This window comes from Misgurnus anguillicaudatus, chromosome 22, assembly GCF_027580225.2.
Source record: "Misgurnus anguillicaudatus chromosome 22, ASM2758022v2, whole genome shotgun sequence".
Classification (NCBI taxonomy): domain Eukaryota; kingdom Metazoa; phylum Chordata; class Actinopteri; order Cypriniformes; family Cobitidae; genus Misgurnus; species Misgurnus anguillicaudatus.
In genome coordinates this window covers 7,610,945-7,628,721 of record NC_073358.2, presented here as the reverse complement: position 1 = coordinate 7,628,721, position 17,777 = coordinate 7,610,945, and the positions used below count along the sequence as shown (strand labels likewise).

The following is a 17,777-nucleotide window of genomic DNA, read 5'->3' as shown; positions in this document are numbered from 1 at the left end:
TGGCTGAGGAGGCGTTTGGGGCTGAGGAGGCGTTTGGGGCTGAGGAGGCGTCTGCGGAGACGCAACCTGAACGGTTGAGCCATCTGGAGGTGAAGGTCTAAAAACACATTTATATATATTGTTAAGAACTGTGTCTGCAAACATTCAAACAATAAAATATTAAGTTTACTGTTAAAGATTTAAAAACACAGCTAAATGTAATACTAGACTGGTTACAGATGAATGTAGAGAAACTTTTATAAACTTACAGAGCTGGTAAACTAGCCTCCACCTCCATGTCCTCCACCTCATCAGCTTTATTTTGCTGTAAGTAAAACAATCAGATTTAAAACATTTACATGAAACTTCTTTATCATTAATATTGACACTAATAATGTTCACAATCTACCTGAGAGGATGGAGGCGTTTGGGGCTGAGGAGGCGTTTGGGGCTGAGGAGGTGCAACCGGAGCGGTTGACCCATCCGGAGGTGAAGGTCTAAAAACACATTTATATATATTGTTAAGAATTGTTTCTTCAAACATTTGAGCAATAAAATATTAAGTTTACTGAAGAAGATTTAAAAACAAAGCTAAAGGTAATACTATACTGGTTAGAAATGAATTTAGAGAAACTTTTATAAACTTACGGAGCTGGTAAACTAGTCTCCACCTCCATATCCTCCACCTCATCTGCACTAGTTTGCTGTAAGTAAAACAATTAGAGATTTAAAACATTTACATGAAACTACTTTTTCAATAAAATTGGCACTAATAATGTTCACAATCTACCTGAGAGGATGGAGGCGTTTGGGGCTGAGGAGGTGCAACCGGAGCGGTTGACCCATCAGGAGGTGAAGGTCTAAAAACACATTTATATATATTGTTAAGAACTGTTTCTGCAAATATTTAAACAATAAAATATTAAGTTTACTGTTAAAGATTTAAAAACATAAACATAATACTAGATTGGTTACAGATGAACTTAGAGAGACTTTGACAAACTTACGGAGATGGTAAACTAGTCTCCACCTTCTTATCCTCCACCTTGTCTGCACTGGTTTGCTGTATGTAAAACAATAAAAGGTTTAAAACATTTACATGAAACTACTTTTTCATTATTATTAACACCAATTAGCTTCACGGCTCTCCTGATTTTGCCAAGTGGTTGATGTCCTCAGGACAACATTATGTTGACCCTGGGACAACATTTCAATCAACCAATCAGATTTCAGAAATAAGTTTACAGTTTGTTTTAAGTTTAAGTTTACAACCAGGATTAGCTGTTTCTAGACCATTGTTTTTCACTTATCATGTCCCTCTGATTTTAGGGTTTGGTTATGGTTAGGGTTGGGGTTTGGGGTAGGTTTAGGTTTTATTTAGAAAAATGTTGTCCTTGGGTCAACATAATATGATGCCCTGAGGACATCAACCACTTGGCAAAATCAGTTTGAGCTTATGTTCACAATCTACCTGAGAGGATGGAGGCGTCTGGGGCTGAGGCGTCTCAACCGGAGCAGTCGATCCATCTGGAGGTGAAGGTCTAAAAACACATTTAAATATTTTTAAGAACTGTTTCTGCAAACATTTACCAGCAGCTTATTGTAATATTATAATAGTAACAGATAAAAAGTGACACAATTTGTTTAACTTACTGAGACACACTAGGGGAGGGTGGAACCCCTGCTGGAGGGTCAGCAGGAGCAGGAGGTGGCGAGGGAAGGATCACTGCTGGAGGGTCAGCAGGAGCAGGAGGTGGCGAGGGAAGGAGCACTGGTGGAGGGTCAGCAGGAGCAGGTGCAGGAGGAGGCGAGGGAAGGATCACTGCTGGAGGGTCAGCAGGAGCATGTGCAGGAGGAGGAGAGGGAAGGATCACTGCTGGAGGGTCAGCAGGAGCAGGTGCAGGTGCAGGAGGAGGAGAGGCAAGGACCACTGCTGGAGTGTCAGCAGGAGCAGGTGCAGGTGCAGGAGGAGGAGAGGGAAGGATCACTGCTGGAGGGTCAGCAGGAGCAGGGGCAGCAGCAGGTACAACCTCATCAGATTCATCCTCTGAAGAGAGGTCTGAATCATAAAGATCCTCGAGGACCCATGAAGAAAGTTGGCACTTCATGCCAACAAATATCATGGGATACCTAGGAACGCATAGGAAAAACTGTGAGTACCGTTTCTGCAATGATTGTAGTGCTTAAGCAATTGCTGTTTATTTTTGCATACAGACAAAACTAACATATTGTAACTAAACCTATAAGAAATGGAAGAATACATTTGACCAAACTGAATAGATTAATAAGATTCTCTTTAAGCGCAGAATTAATCTAAATTGTATGACTTCTAATGTACTGATTCGCTTTTGTTATCATCATTGTTTGCCAACTGAAAAACATTCTTGACAGATGTGGCAGGAGAAAGATCTTCATACCTCTTTATGAACCTGTAAAGGTGAATCAATTTCTGGGGCGAACTCTCTTCTTTACGAAGACGGAGCATCTCCCGGTCCAAAGTCTTCCTCACGAGACTACATGCCTCCTCAGAGGTCAGGGCAAAGTCCACCAATGTTCGCCCTACCTTAAATCTGCATGGGAGAAAAATTATCATTGTAAACTATCTCGGCTCTCTAACAATTAATTAGGCATCTGATCAGCGTGACTTAATCGCTGGATGTCAAAACACAAAAATGTTACTGCAACAAAACAACTGAATATCTGTGAGTCCTTACCGGAATTCTGCAGAAACATAACCACATCCGGAGAAACGGACCAAATCAAAGACTAAAATCTCCGCCCTTGCCTTGAGATCTTTAGTCTCGTGGTCCTTGATGTTCTCCTAGAAATCATCATCATCAGTTAGGTTATGTGTTAGTTACTGTTTAACACTCTGGCTGGTATTGAAATGTGATGTTTTACTTTTGTGATTACATTAATTCCTCTCTATAAAAACTCTCTGAAGATGAGACAAACAGACAGAATCTCACCTGATGTGTGCCGCCTGCACTTGTGGATGGTGGTGTGGTGGTCTCCTTACGAGATGCACTGAAGTCCACCGTGTACCAGAGGTCTTTCCACTCTGGAAAACCTTCTGAGAATAAAGCAAAGAGGTTAAATTAAAAAACTTGATGACAACAAAATTATTTTCACAAATATACTAAATCAAGTGCGTTCACACCTTTCACGGTGGCCGGTGGCTTCATTTCATCTCTGGGGACCACCTCACCGATCCACGGCAGAGACAGCACTGGTTCCATGCTGAGGGGCTCAACCCCACTCCAGTCATCAACAACAGAGGAACTCCTGATCCGACAAATATATCAAAACAATAAGTCAGGTTAGACACATGAGTACAGACATCTATTACAAAGAGTTTGTATGCTGTGTAAGTCTTATGTTACCCTTCAGTAAGAGAGCTGGTGACAGAGCCTGAACCAGACACTGGAGAAAGCACATGATCAGATGAAGACGCCTCCTCCTCAGTGTCTTCAACCTTGACCATGGCCTTCTCCTCTGGACCTGTAAGAGAAAAGAACAGATAAGAATTAAGGATTCAAGGATCATCCATTAATCCAGCATATCATCCAGGATTGTCAATCTGAGATTCAGTGTCATATGGTGAAGGACAGCAAAACACTTCAAAACTTCAAATAATTATTATTTTCAAGAAATATAAATAAACTGCAAAAAATAATGATCAGGTTAGACATGGGAATAGTATTAATCATTAAAAAGTCCTTTGGCTAATAGTGTCTCTATCTCTCACACATTTCACTCAGTGTTTTTTGTTTAAACATCAGTCACAGATATTGTTGGACAGATTACAGGTGAAAATGTCTGAACTTACAGGCTTCCTCTGCTGTTGATAACGCAGGAGATGGGGGAGCGGCGGCTCGATCAGCTGGTGTCAATTCAGACATCACAGAGCTGAGAGCATCGCCCTAGAAATCACATCATCATCAGTTAGGTTATGTGTTAGTTACTGTTAATAACTCTGGCTGGTATTGAAATGTGATGTTTTAATTTTGCGATTACATAATTCCTCTAGAGTCTCTATAAAAACTCTCTGAAGATGAGACAAGCAGACAGAATCTCACCTGATGTGTGTCGGCTGCCTGTGTCGATGGTGGTGTGGTCTCCTCATGAGCGACATGAAGGTCCACCGTGTCCCCTAGGTCTTTCCAAACTGGAAAACCTTATGGGAACAAAGCAAAGAGGTTAAATTAAACAACTTGATGATAACAAAATAATGTTCACAAATATACTAAATCAAGTGCGTTCACACCTTTCGTGGGAGCTGGTGGCTTCATGTCGTCTCTGGGGACCACCTCACCGACCCAAGGCAGCGACAGCACTGGTGCCATGCTAAGGGGCTCAACCTCACTCCAGTCGGCAACAACAGAGGAACTCCTGACAGATATATCAAAACAATAAGTCAGTAAATTAGAGCTAAAAAATAAAATCTTGCAAATGGACACGCGAGTACAAAAAGAGTTTGTATGCTGTGTAAGTCTTATGTTACCCTTCAGTAAGAGAGCTGGTGACAGAGCCTGAACCAGACACTGGAGAAAGCACATGATCAGGAGAAGACTCTGACGCCTCCTCCTCAGTGTCTTCAACCTCGACCATGGCCTTCTCCTCTGGACCTGTAAATGAAAAAAACAGATAAGAATTAAGGATCATCCTTTAATCCAGCATATCATCCAGGATTGTCAATCTGAGATTCAGTGTCATATGGTGAAGGACAGCAAAACACTTCAAAACTTCAAATAATTATTATTTTAAAAAATGTTCATTAACTGCAAAAAATAATGATCAGGTTACACATGGTAATAGTATTAATCATTAAAAAGTCCTTTGGCTAATAGTGTCTCTATCTCTCACACATTTCACTCAGTGTTTTTTGTTTGAACATCAGTCACAGATATTGTTGGACAGATTACAGGTGAAAATGTCTGAACTTACAGGCTTCCTCTGCTGTTGATAACGCAGGAGATGGGGGAGCGGCGGCTCGATCAGCTGGTGTCAATTCAGACATCACAGAGCTGAGAGCATCGCCCTAGAAATCACATCATCATCAGTTAGGTTATGTTTAAGTTTCTGTTAAACACTCTGGCGGGTATTGAAATGTGATGTTTTAATTTAGCAATTACATAATTCCTCTAGAGTCTCTATAAAAACTCTCTGAAGATGAGATAAGCAGACAGAATCTCACCTGATGTGTGTCGGCTGCCTGAGTGGAGGATGGTGGTGTGGTCTCCTCATGAGCGACATGAAGGTCCACCGTGTCCCCTAGGTCTTTCCAAACTGGAAAACCTTATGGGAACAAAGCAAAGAGGTTAAATTAAACAACTTGATGACAACAAAATAATGTTCACAAATATACTAAATCAAGTGCGTTCACACCTTTCGTGGGAGCTGGTGGCTTCATGTCCTCTATGGGGACCACCTCACCGACCCAAGGCAGCGACAGCACTGGTTGGATGCTGAGTGGAGGCTCGTCGTCCACAACAGAGGAACTCCTGATCCGACAAATATATCAAAACAATAAGTCAGGTTAGACACATGACATCTATTACAAAGAGTTTGTATGCTGTGTAAGTCTTATGTTACCCTTCAGTAAGAGAGCTGGTGACAGAGCCTGAACCAGACACTGGAGAAAGCACATGATCAGGAGAAGACTCTGACGCCTCCTCCTCAGTGTCTTCAACCTTGACCATGGCCTTCTCCTCTGGACCTGTATGTGAAAAGAACAGATAAGAATTAAGGATTCAAGGATCATCTATTAATCCAGCATATCATCCAGGATTGTCAATCTGAGATTCAGTGTCATATGGTGGTGAAGGACAGCAAAACACTTTAAAACTTCAAATAATTATTAAAAAAAGTTAATTTACTGAAAATAAAGATCAGTATTCATAAGGGAATAGTAGTATTAATCATTAAAAAGTCCTTTGGCTAACAGTGTCTCTCTCTCACACATTTCACTTAGTGTTTTTTGTTTGTACATCAGTCACAGATATTGTTGGACTATTACAGAGGTGAATATGTATGAACTTACAGGCTTCCTCTGCTGTAGACAACGGCCTCACCGAAACCTCAGCATCCACTGTGTTTCCCTCATGCGGACTGCCCGGTTCACTGAGCGCCTCCTCCTGTGACACAGGGACGGAGGGCTCAGTGAATTCAGGAGCAGATAGAGGTCTGCTGATTGCAACAACGGGCCGATTCTCCTTAACAAACAGGAGAGTCGACCCGTTATTCAAAGCAGAAGACAGCTCTTCCGCTGAAGGGAATCGTCGTGATCCTCTGTCAATAACAAAGACGGGAAACATGACGAACACCAAAAAAACAACAACGCAAAGACAAACAAACAACCAGGAAAAACACAGAAAATCGCCTTGGACTTGTGAACAAGAACCAAAACACGCCGAACTGAAAACCCACGAAATAATGAAGCGCGTGCTGACTTTTATAGCCTCTGAAACTTGACGTAATAATCACAGCATTAAAGCGTCACCGTATGAACATTAACCATTGTTAACTGTAGTTAAACCATGGAAACCATAAACACACACACACATATATATATTTTTCCCTAATATCATTTTTTATAATTGCTTTATGAATATCGGGAATTGTCTATCTTTTCTATATCAGATAAAAAGTCTTCAACAATAAAATTCTCTTCAGTCCAATAGTAAACACGGACATTAAAATATTTTGCATAAAGCGCCCTTTAGATATTTTGTTATAACATTTGAAAAGTAAATGATAACATCTTTTTAAATATTATCGTATTAATAATTTAATATTTACACGCCCTTTCAGTATTATTTGCTATTTGTGTTGACTTCAATAAATAAATCGCCATATATTTTGTTCGCAAAAAGGAATGCTTAATATTGTAGGCCTATTAGTGTGCTTGGTTTTAACATTAAATAAAAATTGGATTCTTATGAGTTTAAATGTAACATATTTTAAGCCGGCAAATGTCCGTCTATGAATAGATTCTCGCATTTCATTCATTCAAACCGATTCAAACTGTTTTAGACATTACATTTGTTTTTATTATAGACAAATCATTTTACAAACTTTAAAGTTTAAAGTGTTTCGAAATTAATTAAGGTAGCAAACACACAGAGAAATATTGAAAGATTTAAACGAATATCATTGTACATTTTAGTCTGAGCTTTTAAAAAGAATAATTAAGATTTAGGTAAAATTGTCACCAGCTATGCATTTAAATAACTGTAAAAATGTTGTAAATGACATACGTGTAATAATATGTACATTACACCTCATTTAATGCTTGTTTATTATGACTTTCGATTTAAAACTTTACACAAATTAACATTTAAAAAAATATATCTTGTGATAATACAAGCGCACACAAAGATTAAAAAACATAAAAAAGCATGAACAGAATCAACGAGTAACGTACATTTGTACTTACATTTAAAAAAAGAATTAAAATACACTTATACATATTTCAAGCTCTACAACCCGCAATTAATACAAGTAAACAATATAAAAAATAATTACATTAAAACCACAAAAGAAAATAATATAGCCTACTAATAAAATAATAAAAGTGATAAGAAGTAAATATATAAATAAATTAAGAGTGAGTTTTATTAAACAGTTAATTTAGAGTAACGTTTAGGCTTCATGTTTTCTGTATTTTCTATTTCACAAAAAGAAATAATTTTTTTTTGTCCGTCGGAGCCGATGAAGTTATTATTGGGCAGCGCTCCGACATGTGGTGCTTTCGCACTTTCGGCGACCCCTCTCTCCTCCATGTCCTCTCCTCTATCACTGTTTAAATAAAAGGTAAAATGGGCAAAAATATAAACAAAAAGAGATTATCCTTAATATTATTTTGGTAAACTTTAATTCAGATCACTATTCCTCGTACTAAACATGAACCTTAAGAAATTGTGTAAGCTTGGTGCGATATTGTCTCCTGAACAGACATCATATCAGTCTCACATAGCTGCCTGCAGAATTAAGTGACGCCATAGTTTGTAAACCAATTAGAAATCCGGGAGCAAAAAGTATTTGAAGGCTGAAGGTGATGTGACAGTTAATGATTTAATAAATTTCATTAGATACATTACTTTAATATTTATTATTTATTAAATATATTATATATTAAATTAAATAATTTAACAAATGTTTAATTTAAACGATGTGCTTTGTACATTTACTTAAAAGTTTATCAATAGCTTTTCAGTGTCTAATGTCATTATTCGCATCTGTTTCAAGTTTAAGTTGCATGATTAATAAGAAATGGTTAAATAAATAATTGACACAATATTGACGCACATTGACATATAATACGCTGTGGTCTTTAACAAATTTACAAATCCAGTTTAATCTAAATTAATTATTGTTTCAATTATATCAGCAAGTCTAGTGACAATTATTGGTGTTGATGTAATTTGTGAATTTTTGTTTAAGAGAGATGCAGTTGAGTGCGCGTGTACGTCATCTTCTCGCGATACTATCTGTGTACTTCAACCCATTCCTAAAATGGTGGCGTGTGCAAAAGCAAACGTCAAATAGAGATCAAGCTTATCTCAGAAAATCTTATAAAAATATTAAAACAAAGTGAGACACACACTTTCAGGTTTTATCTCAGGCCAGGTTGTTAAGTCAGTGGATAGCCGGGAAATATTATGCCCAGAGACAACCATCCATGTGTCAGACACACTTTAAAAATCTTAAAATAAATGCTCACAGCATAAATAGTTAACTATGAAACTATTCATTCACAATTATTTAAACGTAACCCGCACAGGCCCGTGGGCGGGCCATAAGGGCGTAGGCCATCTATGGGTTTCTGTCCTTCATGTTCATGTTCATATCTTGTTTTTTCATAATACACTGGAGTGGAAAGGATTAAATGAAATGCAGACGGACCGCATATTAATATGGACAATACTTACATATCATCTCAACACCAGTAAGTGTCCACTCTTTAAAATGCATCCCGCAATTTTAATCCAAAACAACGAAAAATAGGGACAAATCCCAAAAGATCCGCCTTTGTTTACATGCGCGCTTCTGGTTATTTTCAATGAAATATCGATTCTTGAAAAGTCATCTTTTTCTACTCCGTTAATTTCTTCCCCGAAAAAATGACACCGCCTTTTTCTGTTTTGTCCAATCATGTAAGGTTTGAGAATTTAAAATGCCCAGGGAGAGCATCATTGGGTAAGCGAGCTGTCATTTAGCGTTCCTTAGGTGTTGACTGGATGAAGCCAAAATAAAGCCAGCCAATGCCTAGCCAACAAAGTTTTGATTGATGGGGATAGTAACCAATCATAAACGATTACAAGGATTCAGTTTGATTGGTTTGTGTCGGTAAAATGTGCGTCTGCGCAGATCTGCGCAAACACACGTACGCTTGCGCAACCAAATGCTGTTATGCTAGCGGCTATGGCTAGTTATACAGAGCTTAAAGAAACGATAAGGTTTAGATATAAATATCTCCGTTTTGGATCGTCGATTGCAGATTACTTTTTTGTTTTGGAGAAGGTGATGAGGAGCACGAGCGAGGTGCAAAAAGACCAGACTCTATCAAAATAAAGACGCGTCACCAGAGAGGCATTGAGCAGTGGAGCTGCTGCTCAGATACAGTAAGTTTGTCTTGTTATGTTCATCATGCATTTACAGTTTTTGTTTCATGTTAGCTGTTTTTGATTGTAAAATAAATGACTAAGACACGAGATTTACATGTGTTCATTTTTCCATGACATGTTATGTAAATGCACATGTTTATAGTGATATGAATCTGATGGATAGAACAGAAAAACTAAAAACAAGAAAATAAGATATGTGGGAGAAATATGAGTATTATCAGCAATGCTGAGCATTATAAGCATGAGTTATTTAGCAAACATAAGGCATTTGTAATTATAAATAAATAAAAATGTTCATGTATATTACATCATAGTTTCTAATACAAATAGTTGTATGTCTCTAACTTTTGACTCAAACTAAAATCTTTTTTTGCTGTGTGTGTTTTCTTCTCGTGATGTAAAAAGGGCTTCAGCTGACATAGATGAGGACTGCAATCTGGAGTCCATTCCTGAGCGACCACATTCAAAATAAACAGGTATTTTGTTATAATCGGCAAATGTTTTAACCGATTTAACCGTTTAAATTAATGCACCGAACCGTGACCCCCGTACCGATTTGGTTCGAAACGAATACATGTATTGTTCCACCCCTAGTACCTGTATACCTACCTGTACAATGATTCTGTGGTAATAGACATAGATACTGTCAGAGGAGCTGACTAAAATTGAACTTCTAAATCTGAAAAGATTATTGTATGAAATCTGAATACTTTTAGTTTTTAGTACTCATAGGTTTGGTGTATTGTAATTAGCGCCAATCAATATAAATTTTACAGAGACCACTTATTAGACTTTTAAGAACTTTGATGGGATAAAAAATGATAACAGACTTTAAACTCAGTAAAAGCTTTTAATTCAATTTAATTTAAAAAATGTAATTGCATTTGTAATGCAAACCTTTTTTGCAACAATTCAACAGAGAAAGAGCAAAAAATCCAAACTGTTATCAAATAAGTTGTTTGGCAAATGGTTATTTTAGTAAAGACCACACATAATGATTTTATTATTTAATAATCAATTAGTGAAATATAATTGTAATAAATAATTTAATAACCACCCCAAGATGCCAACCCTCTATAAACCCTCAAACACCCTCTCCCCCCATTAAATCTCACTCCAAGATGAACTCAAACGTTGTCAGCCCTGTGATATTAGCAGGTTCAGATGTGTTTGATTGGGGTTGAGACTGATTTCTGCCCTCCAGGAACAGAAATGGGAGACCTATGGTTTTTTAAAGTAACTGTACACTTTACAGTCCTTACAGATTTTCAATAATTTTGTGTAATGCTTTTTCAGTGCACTACACTAATAATAATTCATTTGCATTGAATAATCTGCTGTGACAGAAGTGGAGAATGGAAATGTTACATTAGTGTCCATAGTAACATAATATGTCATTAATCATTTAATCATTTGGCTCAAAAAATGATAGCTCAGGAAAGTAGCTGCAAAAGGCCCATTTTTAAAGAAAAAGACCAATTATAGATCAAATGTACAGAGGACAAGTATAGGTTAAAGTTTCTGGCTCAATATTGACAATGTATTTACACACACATTTATTATAAATTGAGATCTCATATTATCTAATAAGTAAAAGAGAGCGATGAGTTTGTTTTGAATTGATGTGTAAATGTACTTTATTGTAACATTCAGTAACTGATTGAATTGTAACTTGTGTTTAATTTATGTATCCACTGATATTTGGAGATATATTAATAATAAACATATGTATGTGTATAGTATTCAGTCCAATCACAAACAACAATCCATTTTATTAAAAAATATTTTATTTTCAAAAAGAAAACAGACAGAGATAGACAGCAATTGATATTTGCATCTGTAAATGTAATAAAAGTGCTTTAACATTATAATATAGCACTGCTGAACGCTCATCATAAGTGCACGCATGCGCAGACGTCCTCTGAAGATAAATATCATTAACTAAAATAAACCCTGAAACAGAGTAACAGTGAAGTTGTGTGTGTGTGTTTGTTTAAAGCTGAATTCATGAATTAATCATTGATATGAACATGTAGTGAATTATAAGTTATCAAGAGATAGTGAGATAATGTTTTGTGTGTGTTGCTTGTTCTTGACTCACTCCTCCCGCGGTTCACCTCCAGAGTTAAAGCTGATCTCTCTTTTATAAATCTGATCAAACTAAAGACTCTTCGGGATGAAATATTACTCTATAAATACTCAAGAATAACATGAGATGAACAGAAACACTGTGTGTTCAATAAATCTCAGTTCATTCAGAGCATCACTGGATATTTATCATTTTAAATGACTTTAATAAAACAGTGACTTTATAAAGTAACATTTGTAATAAAATAACTTACCTCTGAAACAGATGAATAAAATGTTGTGCTGCTTTATAGGTCACCTCCTTTATGTGGCCATCAAGATCCCTGAATGCAGTGTGATAAAGAAAACAATGTGAATCATGTGCTATATACAAACATTAACAGTTAACAGCTCGTATACAGATCTCTCTTACAGATGTTTTCACCTTTAGATATTAAATAAAAGATTATTTACTGTATTTATTCAAAACAAACTCTTCAGAAATGATTTATGTTTTCATTAGTCGTCCACGTCATAACCAATAAACTTCAATGTTTTCTTATGATAATAAAAATTTGTTTTATAAGATATTGCTGCAGTCAGAAATCTCTCATATATTATACGTCATAAGCTGTAGAGAGACGTTTGAAAACCTTTTTGATCTTTTAACCTCGTAATCAGATTGTTAGAAGGTGTAAAGACCTTGAATTGATTTTAAGTTAGTTAACTGTTTGAACTCATCTGTGATCTGTCTGTTTAGTGTTACTAAAGGAGTTAAAGGAGATCAGAGAAACTTTAGACTAAGTTAACTTTCTCTCCCAGTGATTTCAACCTAACTTGGTTCTTTGTCTTATTAGGTTTACAGTAAGTTTGGCTGTAAGTGCTTTCTAGTGGATGATGGAAATGTTGGTAAAACCTGATCATGATTTTTCCTCTTTTCATTTGATGCGGCTGATAATCGCATTACATTTAAGTTTGACACAATAAATGAACATAATGAATGCGTCACAAACAATCTTTCTCTTTTTTGTTTTTTTCCACTACTCTACTCTGTTTAATATCAAAATATTTTTATTTATTTTCTGCTCATAGGGGTGGGGTTTGAGGAGGTGAAGTTGGGTCTCTTCTTCTTCTTCTTTTTTTTTTTTTAAAGTAACCCATCAAGTCTGGGTCTCTTGGCGTCTGATACCATGCCTTCAGATGCTTCCTGCAAATAAAACAAACAGAGATTTAAGACATCAAATAACTTTTTTAATTGAATTTGTTTTGTTTAGGGCTCTGGTATAAATCTACCTGTGAAGTGGATGGAGCGGGACGCTTAAGAGCACGACGTTTAGGAAGAGAGGCGGGAGGAGACACTTGCCGGATTGGCCGACTGTTATTAGTTGAAGGTCTATAAACATATAAAAGCACTGTGAGAATTCAAACATTCAAGCACTAAAACATCTCAAATAAAAAACTAAATGTAATATAACAAAGGTTAAGGCTGAAATAAAGACTCACTGAGAAACTGAAGAACAGTCGGCCACGGCAGTGTCTGCTTTATTTTGCTGTAAATAAAACAATCAATGATTTAATAAATGAAATGAAATTCTCAATGAAATTGTCACAAATAACATTTAAGTCTTTGGTTAAATCTACCTGAGCGGATGATGGCGTCTGGGCCGGAGGAGGCGTGACACCAGCCGACAGCCTGTTAAGTTTGGCCCTCTTTGGCGTCGGCTCCATCTCATCCTGAAGATTAAATACACGTATATTAAAACAAAATAAAATGAATATTTAGTTCTGTTAAAGCCTTCGCTTTAAATCTACCTGTGAAGACGGAGCCGGACGCCAAAGACGGCGACAAGAGGCGGGAGGAGGCATATGTCTCTGAGGAGGTGAAAGTCTATAAACACATATAAAAGTACTGTGAGAATTCAAACATTCAAGCGCTAAAACATCTTAAATAAAAAACTAAATGTAGTTTAACAAAGGTTAATGCTGAAATAAAGACTTACTGAGACACAGAAGAGCACTCGACCTCCCCAGCGTCTGCTTTATTTTGCTGTAAATAAAACAATCAAAGATTTAATAAATTAAATTAAATTCTCAATGAAATTGTCACTTAATAACGTTTAGGTCTAAACGGTTAAATTTACCTGAGAGGATGATGGCGTCTGGGCCGGAGGAGGCGTGACCTCAGTCGACAGCCCATTTCGCCTCTCCCTCTTCGGCGTCGGCTCCATCTCATCCGGATCATCCTGAAGATTAAATACACGTATATTAAAACAAATTAAAATGATCATTAAGTTCTGCTAAAGACTTCAGTTTTAATCTACCTGTGAAGACGCCGGACGCTTAAGAGCACGACGCTGAGGAGGTGAGGCGGGAGGAGGCGCTTGTCTGTGAGGAGGTGAAAGTCTACACATACAAATAAAGATACTGTAAGAACTGTTTCTGATAACTTTACTGTAAAAAATGTAGAAACACAGCTAAACGTAATACCAACTGGTTAGGGATGAATTTAAAGAGATTTTGATAAACTTACTGGGCCTGAGGTGGCGTGACATCAGTCAACAGCCCGTGAGGAGATGAATGTCTATAAATACATATAAATATATCGTTAAGAACTGTTTCTGTTAACATTTGTGCAAATAAAAAATGTAAAGTCTAAAACAGACAGACTATGATAAACTTACTGAGCTTTAATATCGGTATTGCACAGCCTGGGCCTCTTTGGCGTCGGCTCCATCTCATCCGGATCATCCTGAAGATTAAATACACGTATATTAAAACAAATTAAAATGATCATTGAGTTCTGCTAAAGACTTCAGTTTTAATCTACCTGTAAAGACGCCGGACGCTTAGGAGCCGGACGCTTACGAGGAGAGGCGGGAGGAGACACTTGCCGGATTGGCCGACTGTTATTAGTTGAAGGTCTATAAACATATAAAAGCACTGTGAGAATTCAAACATTCAAGCGCTAAAATATCTCAAATAAAAAACTAAATGTAATATAACAAAGGTTCATGCTGAAATAAAGACTTACTGAGAAACTGAAGAACAGTCGGCCACGGCAGTGTCTGCTTTATTTTGCTGTAAATAAAACAATCAAAGATTTAATAAAAGAAATGAAATTCTCAATTTAATTGTCACAAATAACATTTAGGTCTTTGGTTAAATCTACCTGAGCAGACGATGGTGTCTGGGCCGGAGGCGGCGTGACCTCAGCCGACAGCCTATTCCGACTGTCCGTCTTTGGCGTCGGCTTCATCTCATCCTGAAGATTAAATACACGTATATTAAAACAAATTAAAATGAATATTGAGTTCTGCTGAAGGCTTCGGTTTAAATCTACCTGTGACGGAGGAGGCGGACGCTTAAAAGCGCGACACTGTGGAGATGAGGCGGGAGGAGGCGCTTGTCTGTGAGGAGGTGAAAGTCTACACATACAAATAAAGATACTGTAAGAACTGTTTCTGATAACATTTAACTTTACTGTAAAAAATAAAGTATGTAATATATAAGCATTAATCATTTTAATATAAGTAATACTAGACTGGTTACAGATGAATTTAAAGAGACTTTGACTTTGAACTTACATGGCCTGAGGTGGCGTGACCTCCGCCAACAGCCCGTGAGGAGATGAATGTCTATAAATACATATAAATATATTGTTAAGAACTGTTTCTGTAAACATTTGTGAAAATAAAAAATGTAAAGTCTAAAACAGACAGACTATGATAAACTTACTGAGCTTTAATATCAGTTTCTGTGAGCCAGAGTCTGGCCATAATTGACGTCAGCTCCATCTCATTACTTTGCTGTAATTTTAGATTTAAAACACATTCATTAAAACAAATTAAAATTAACACAAGTTCTGCTGAAGACTAATTTACATGAAACAATTTAACATTAAAATTGACACTAATAATGTTCACAATCTACCTGAGAGGATGAAGACGTCTGGGGCTGAGGAGGCGTTTGGGGCTGAGGAGGCGTCTGGGGCTGAGGAGGCGTTTGGGGCTGAGGAGGCGTTTGGGGCTGAGGAGGCGTTTGGGGCTGAGGAGGCGTTTGGGGCTGAGGAGGCGTTTGGGGCTGAGGAGCCGTTTGGGGCTGAGGAGGCGTCTGGGGCTGAGGAGGCGTCTGGGGCTGAGGAGGCGTTTGGGGCTGAGGAGGCGTCTGGGGCTGAGGAGGCGTCTGGGGCTGAGGTGGCGTTTGGGGCTGAGGAGGCGTTTGGGGCTGAGGAGGCGTTTGGGGCTGAGGAGGCGTCTGCGGAGACGCAACCGGAGCGGTTGACCCATCCGGAGGTGAAGGTCTAACACACATTTAAATATATTGTTAAGAACTGTTTCTGTAAACATTTGTGCAAATAAAAAATGTAAAGTCTAAAACAGACAGACTATGATAAACTTACTGAGCTTTAATATCAGTTTCTGTGAGACAGAGTCTGGCCATTATTGATGTCAGCTCCATCTCATTACTTTGCTGTAATTTTAGATTTAAAACACATTTATTAAAACAAATTAAAATTAACAGAAGTTCTGCTAAAGACTAATTTACATGAAACTACTTTATCATTAAAATTGGCACTAATAAAGTTCACAATCTACCTGATAGGACGAAGACGGCTGGGGCTGAGGAGGCGTTTGGGGCTGAGGAGGTGCAACCGGAGCGGTTGACCCATCTGGAGGTGGAGGTCTAAAAACACATTTAAATATATTGTTAAGAACTGTTTCTTCAAACATTTGCGCAATAAAATATTAAGTTTACTGAAGAAGATTTAAAAACAAAGCTAAAGGTAATACTAGACTGGTTAAAGATAAATTTAGAGAAACTTTTATAAACTTACGGAGATGGTAAACTAGTCTCCACCTCCATATCCTCCACCTCATCTGCACTAGTTTGCTGTAAGTAAAACAATTAGAGATTTAAAACATTTACATGAAACTACTTTTTCTTTCACTTTTTCATTAATATTAACACTAATAATGTTCACAACCTACCTGAGAGGATGGAGGCATTTGGGGCTGAGGAGGCGTTTGGGGCTGAGGAGGCGTCTGTGGCTGAGGAGATGCAACCGGAGCGGTTGACCCATCTGGAGATGGAGGTCTAAAAACACATTTAAATATATTGTTAAGAACGGTTTCCGCAAACATTCAAACAATAAAATATTAAGTTTACTGAAGAAGACCTAAAAACAAAGCTAAAGGTAATACTAGACTGGTTACATTTAGAGAAACTTTTATAAACTTACAGAGATGGTAAACTAGTCTCCACCTCCATGTCCTCCACCTTGTCTGCACTCGTTTGCTGTAAGTAAAACAATTAGATTTAAAACATTTACAGGAAACTACTTTTTCATTAATATTGGCACTAATAATGTTCACAATCTACCTGAGAGGACAAAGACGGCTGTGGCTGAGGAGGCGTTTGGGGCTGAGGAGGCGTCTGCGGAGACGCAACATGAACGGTTGAGCCATCTGGAGGTGAAGGTCTAAAAACACATTTATATATTAAGAACTGTGTCTCCAAACATTCAAACAATAAAATATTAAGTTTACTGTTAAAGATTTAAAAACACAGCTAAAGGTAATACTAGACTGGTTAGAAATGAATTTAGAGAAACTTTTATAAACTTACGGAGCTGGAAATCTAGCCTCCACCTCCATGTCCTCCACCTCATCAGCTTTATTTTGCTGTAAGTAAAACAATTAGAGATTTAAAACATTTACATGAAACTACTTTATCATTAATATTGACACTAATAATGTTCACAATCTACCTGAGAGGATGGAGGCGTTTGGGGCTGAGGAGGCGTTTGGGGCTGAGGAGGTGCAACCGGAGCGGTTGACCCATCCGGAGGTGAAGGTCTAAAAACACATTTATATATATTGTTAAGAATTGTTTCTTCAAACATTTGAGCAATAAAATATTAAGTTTACTGAAGAAGATTTAAAAACAAAGCTAAAGGTAATACTATACTGGTTAGTAATGAATTTAGAGAAACTTTTATAAACTTACGGAGCTGGTAAACTAGTCTCCACCTCCATATCCTCCACCTCATCTGCACTAGTTTGCTGTAAGTAAAACAATTAGAGATTTAAAACATTTACATGA

General features: G+C 37.4%; 2 protein-coding genes and 1 long non-coding RNA gene across 3 annotated transcripts; 1 reads left to right on the top strand and 2 right to left on the bottom strand.

Moving 5' to 3' along the window:
• Nucleotides 1-748: 748 nt before the first annotated feature.
• Nucleotides 749-3,881, bottom strand: LOC129431182 (uncharacterized). The gene is made up of 10 exons (XM_073860386.1): nucleotides 3,809-3,881; nucleotides 3,363-3,480; nucleotides 3,140-3,264; nucleotides 2,949-3,052; nucleotides 2,694-2,800; nucleotides 2,397-2,549; nucleotides 1,633-2,109; nucleotides 1,451-1,520; nucleotides 987-1,042; nucleotides 749-839 (listed from the first exon to the last, which is right to left on the bottom strand). Exons 1-10 carry the CDS (start codon nucleotides 3,879-3,881, stop codon nucleotides 749-751), a joined length of 1,374 nt encoding a protein of 457 aa, XP_073716487.1.
• Nucleotides 3,882-9,057: 5,176 nt separating this feature from the next.
• On the top strand, nucleotides 9,058-10,098 carry LOC141358969 (uncharacterized). The gene is made up of 2 exons (XR_012365547.1): nucleotides 9,058-9,605; nucleotides 10,014-10,098. It is a non-coding gene; the product is annotated as an uncharacterized lncRNA (long non-coding RNA).
• Nucleotides 10,099-13,987: 3,889 nt separating this feature from the next.
• On the bottom strand, nucleotides 13,988-17,741 carry LOC141358771 (uncharacterized). The gene is made up of 19 exons (XM_073860385.1): nucleotides 17,682-17,741; nucleotides 17,443-17,530; nucleotides 17,301-17,356; nucleotides 17,055-17,154; nucleotides 16,915-16,970; nucleotides 16,664-16,769; nucleotides 16,510-16,565; nucleotides 16,271-16,358; nucleotides 16,075-16,145; nucleotides 15,606-15,975; nucleotides 15,411-15,481; nucleotides 15,260-15,310; nucleotides 15,016-15,100; nucleotides 14,845-14,937; nucleotides 14,707-14,753; nucleotides 14,503-14,596; nucleotides 14,357-14,424; nucleotides 14,206-14,256; nucleotides 13,988-14,078 (listed from the first exon to the last, which is right to left on the bottom strand). Exons 1-19 carry the CDS (start codon nucleotides 17,708-17,710, stop codon nucleotides 13,988-13,990), a joined length of 1,671 nt encoding a protein of 556 aa, XP_073716486.1. The 5' UTR covers nucleotides 17,711-17,741.
• Nucleotides 17,742-17,777: the final 36 nt, after the last annotated feature.

What these genes read in the sequence shown, in the direction of transcription:
- LOC141358771 (XM_073860385.1), bottom strand. Translation starts at nt 17,710, where the DNA reads ATGGAGGTGGAGACTAGTTTACCAGCTCC. An exon ending in AGCCGTCTTCGTCCTATCAG is followed by an intron (nt 16,146 to 16,270) that starts GTAGATTGTGAA and finishes CTAAAATTACAG; the next exon opens with CAAAGTAATGAGATGGAGCT. An exon ending in GTCCGCCTCCTCCGTCACAG is followed by an intron (nt 14,938 to 15,015) that starts GTAGATTTAAAC and finishes TTTAATCTTCAG; the next exon opens with GATGAGATGAAGCCGACGCC.
- LOC129431182 (XM_073860386.1), bottom strand. Translation starts at nt 3,881, where the DNA reads ATGTCTGAATTGACACCAGCTGATCGAGCCGCCGCTCCCCCATCTCCT. An exon ending in GCCACCGGCCACCGTGAAAG is followed by an intron (nt 3,053 to 3,139) that starts GTGTGAACGCAC and finishes CTTTATTCTCAG; the next exon opens with AAGGTTTTCCAGAGTGGAAA. An exon ending in GAGACTAGTTTACCATCTCC is followed by an intron (nt 840 to 986) that starts GTAAGTTTGTCA and finishes ATGTGTTTTTAG; the next exon opens with ACCTTCACCTCCTGATGGGT.